Source organism: Triticum aestivum, chromosome 2A, assembly GCF_018294505.1.
Source record: "Triticum aestivum cultivar Chinese Spring chromosome 2A, IWGSC CS RefSeq v2.1, whole genome shotgun sequence".
NCBI classification, from domain to species: domain Eukaryota; kingdom Viridiplantae; phylum Streptophyta; class Magnoliopsida; order Poales; family Poaceae; genus Triticum; species Triticum aestivum.
The window spans coordinates 706,124,792-706,127,915 of NC_057797.1; the positions used below are offsets into that span (position 1 = coordinate 706,124,792).

Sequence of the window (3,124 nt, forward strand, 5' to 3'; positions counted from 1 at the left end):
CAAATACACTTTACGTAAAGGAACGAAGCGAGTATTAATGTCTAAATATCCCGATGAGGCCATGATCAGCGATCACACGCAAATTGTGCGACGTTCACTAAATTTTTCTTATTTTAAAAATCACCACACAACAATTCCATGAGAAAATTCTTATCCAGATGGCCAGATGAACAGATGGATTGAAAAATAATTCCCTTCTAATCAAGCTACTCATAACGAGTTCGTTATAACGAGTGCGATGGAGACCTCCTTAGTGAACTCGGAGTCCTTGGCGGAGAGCGGCGACTTCACGCCCAATTCGCTGAACCCGTCCTCGCAGGTTTGGGGGCTGACCAGCGCGCCGCTGAGGTTCGCCACTGCGTCCAGTTTGCCTCGCGGTGTACCTGCCGCGACGCCTTTCGCCGCCACGTCGAGCAAGTCCACAGCTTGCGAGTACAAATCACCACAGTCATTGAGGCCTGACCGGATGTGCTTGTCCTTCTCCGAGGCCTTGAGGGCTTGGATGTGCTTGCCTATGCTCTTGGCTGCCGCTCCGGTGAGCTTTGACGCGATGACGGCCAAGCCACGCTTGTCAGCGGTGGCGCTATCCTTGCTCGCCTGGAAAAACTTGATGCAGTAGTCATAGCCGATGCCCGGGTTGCCCGCCGCGAAGGATTTGCACGTATCTTCTAAGACGGAGGCTCTGGACGAGGAGAGAAGGAAGAGGAGGACCAGACACGGGAGAGCTCGTGAAGGCCCCATGGTTTTCGATGCGATGTTGGTAGTCAACAAGAATGTATGTAGATGGTATAATATGTACAAGACCATCATCGAGATAATAGGAGCAAAATGGCAGGGTTTAATGGACACTAATTTTTTGCTAAAAAATAGATAGCAGCATAATTTATTTACTTCCAGAAATGGCAGAAGTAGGGATTAGCATTTTATTTTATGCTTATAAGTAGGGATTAGCTTGTTTTAAAAGAGCAAACTTCTCGAGCTTAACCTACGCCTTTGAACCGAGCTGGGCTATACTTGTGCGTACAAGAGTAACCCACAGCAATTACCAGCATATGTTATGAGTGTGTCCAAATTACCACCATCAGTCTATGATGATCTTACACAGATGATGCGACAGTATTGGTGGGGCATTGAAAAAGAAAAGAGGAAGATGGCTTGGTTAAGCTGGGATAAGATGATGCTGCCAAAGGCTAGAGGTGGTATTGGATTTTGTGATATGAGAGCCTTTAACCAAGCTCTGCTGGCAAAGCAGGTCTGGAGATTGATTGACTGTCCTAACAGTTTATGTGCGAGGCTACTTCGGGCAAAGTACTACCCACATGGAAATAGTTTGGACACTGTGTTCTCAGATAACGCTTCGGCAGTATGGTGGGGAATCGAGCATGGTTTGGACCTTGTTAAACAAGGTATTATTTGAAGAGTGGGTGACAGATCGAGTATGAGAGTGTGGCGTGACCCATGGATCCCGCGCGGCCCTGGCTTCCACCCCATTACGCCGAAGCGGAATTGTCGGTTTAACAAGGTGTCAGTCTTCTTGGGTGAACATGGAGCGTGGAATCTGCAACGTCTTAAAGATCTTTTTTGGAATTATGAATATTCATGAGATTGTCAAAATCCGGCCTCCGAAGGAACATGGAAGATTTCTTTGCTTGGTTCCCAGAGAAGAGCGGGATTTTTTCGGTGAAAAGTGCCTATAGGTTGGCAACAAGTATGCTTGATGAGGTGTTTGGCGGTGGGGCATCTAGTACCCATCCTAATGGTGCTAGACCAATATGACGTTCAGTTTGGAATTCTTCTGTTCCACAATAGATGAAGATCTCTGCTTGGAAATCAATTGCAGGTGCTCTAGCTACAAATAAATGCAAACTACATAGGCACATCTCACGTACAGACCTATGCCCCTTGTGTGGTTCTATGGTGGAGGATTCTTTTCATGCGTTGGTGACTTGTGATCAAGCTGCGCGTTTATGGAATCGTATGCGTGAGTGTTGGGTATTACCTGGTAATTCAATACTTGTTAATTCTGGTGATGATTGTCTATTGAAACGTATTGGCTGCATGTTCTGAAGTGGAACGCAACAATGTCCTAATGTTGATTTGGCGTGTGTGGCAATTGCATTCGGACGCTGTGCACGGAAAGGAAATTGCGACTATTGAGGCATCATCGTCATTTTTGGAGAGTTATATGCAATCAATTACTCAGACTAAGTATTATAGTGTCGATGAAATCATTAAAGGAAAAATGCCCGTGAGGGGTCCTATACTGTGTCGACCTGGGAGGGAGCAGCCTGCTACTGCTTGGCCTGCTCCGGCAGATAATAGACTTGCTCTTTCGGTGGACGGTTCTTATTCACCGACGGATGGAGCCGCGTTGGCAGGTATGATTCTGCGTCGTAATGATGGCAGTATGGTGTTTGCCGCTTACCATATATTTTTAATTGCAATGATGCTTTGGAGGTGGAGATTCACGCACTGATGCAGGGCATGGCTTTGGCAATCCATCACTCAGAGGGTTCTATCACTAGTAGAAAACATGGCTTTGGTCCAGGCCGGGTCAGCCCATTAGTCCCGGTTCAGTCCAGAACCGGGACCAATGGGGGCATTGAACCGGGTTCGTGAGCCCAGGGCGCCGGCCGGGCCACGTGGGCCATTGGTCCTGGTTCATCTGAACCTTTTGGTCCCGGTTAGTGGGACGAACCGGGACCAATGGGCCTCGCTCGTGACCCACCACCATTGGTCCCGGTTGGTGGCTTGAACCGGGACCAAAGGCTCCCCTTTAGTCCCGGTTCATGCCACCAACCAGGACCAATGAGGTGTCTATATATACCCCTCGCGTAAGATCAGAGCACACTGCTCTATTTTTTTCTGGCCGAGGGGGAGAGGGCTTGGTGGTGCTCTAGCTCACCTTCTATTTTTTTCTGGCCGAGGGTTCGATGGAATGCCTGAACCACACTACTTAAGCTTTCTCCTCACTGGTAGAAAAAGGGCCTATAGTCCCGGTTCGTAAGGGCCTTTAGTCTCGGTTCCGGAACCGGGACTAAAGTGTCGGTACTAATACCTCCCCCCTTTAGTCCTGGTTCAATCCAGAACCGGGACTAAAGGCCCTCCACGTGGGCAGTGCGCA

The 3,124-nt window shown here is 48.5% G+C and overlaps 1 protein-coding gene across 1 annotated transcript; it reads right to left on the bottom strand.

The window, feature by feature from the left end:
• Window positions 1-210: 210 nt before the first annotated feature.
• Window positions 211-741, bottom strand: LOC123186057 (putative invertase inhibitor). The gene has a single exon (XM_044597851.1). It carries the CDS (start codon window positions 739-741, stop codon window positions 211-213), a length of 531 nt encoding a protein of 176 aa, XP_044453786.1.
• Window positions 742-3,124: the final 2,383 nt, after the last annotated feature.

Coding starts and splice junctions, on each gene's coding strand:
- LOC123186057 (XM_044597851.1), bottom strand. CDS start 741: ATGGGGCCTTCACGAGCTCTCCCGTGTCTGGTCCTCCTCTTCCTTCTC.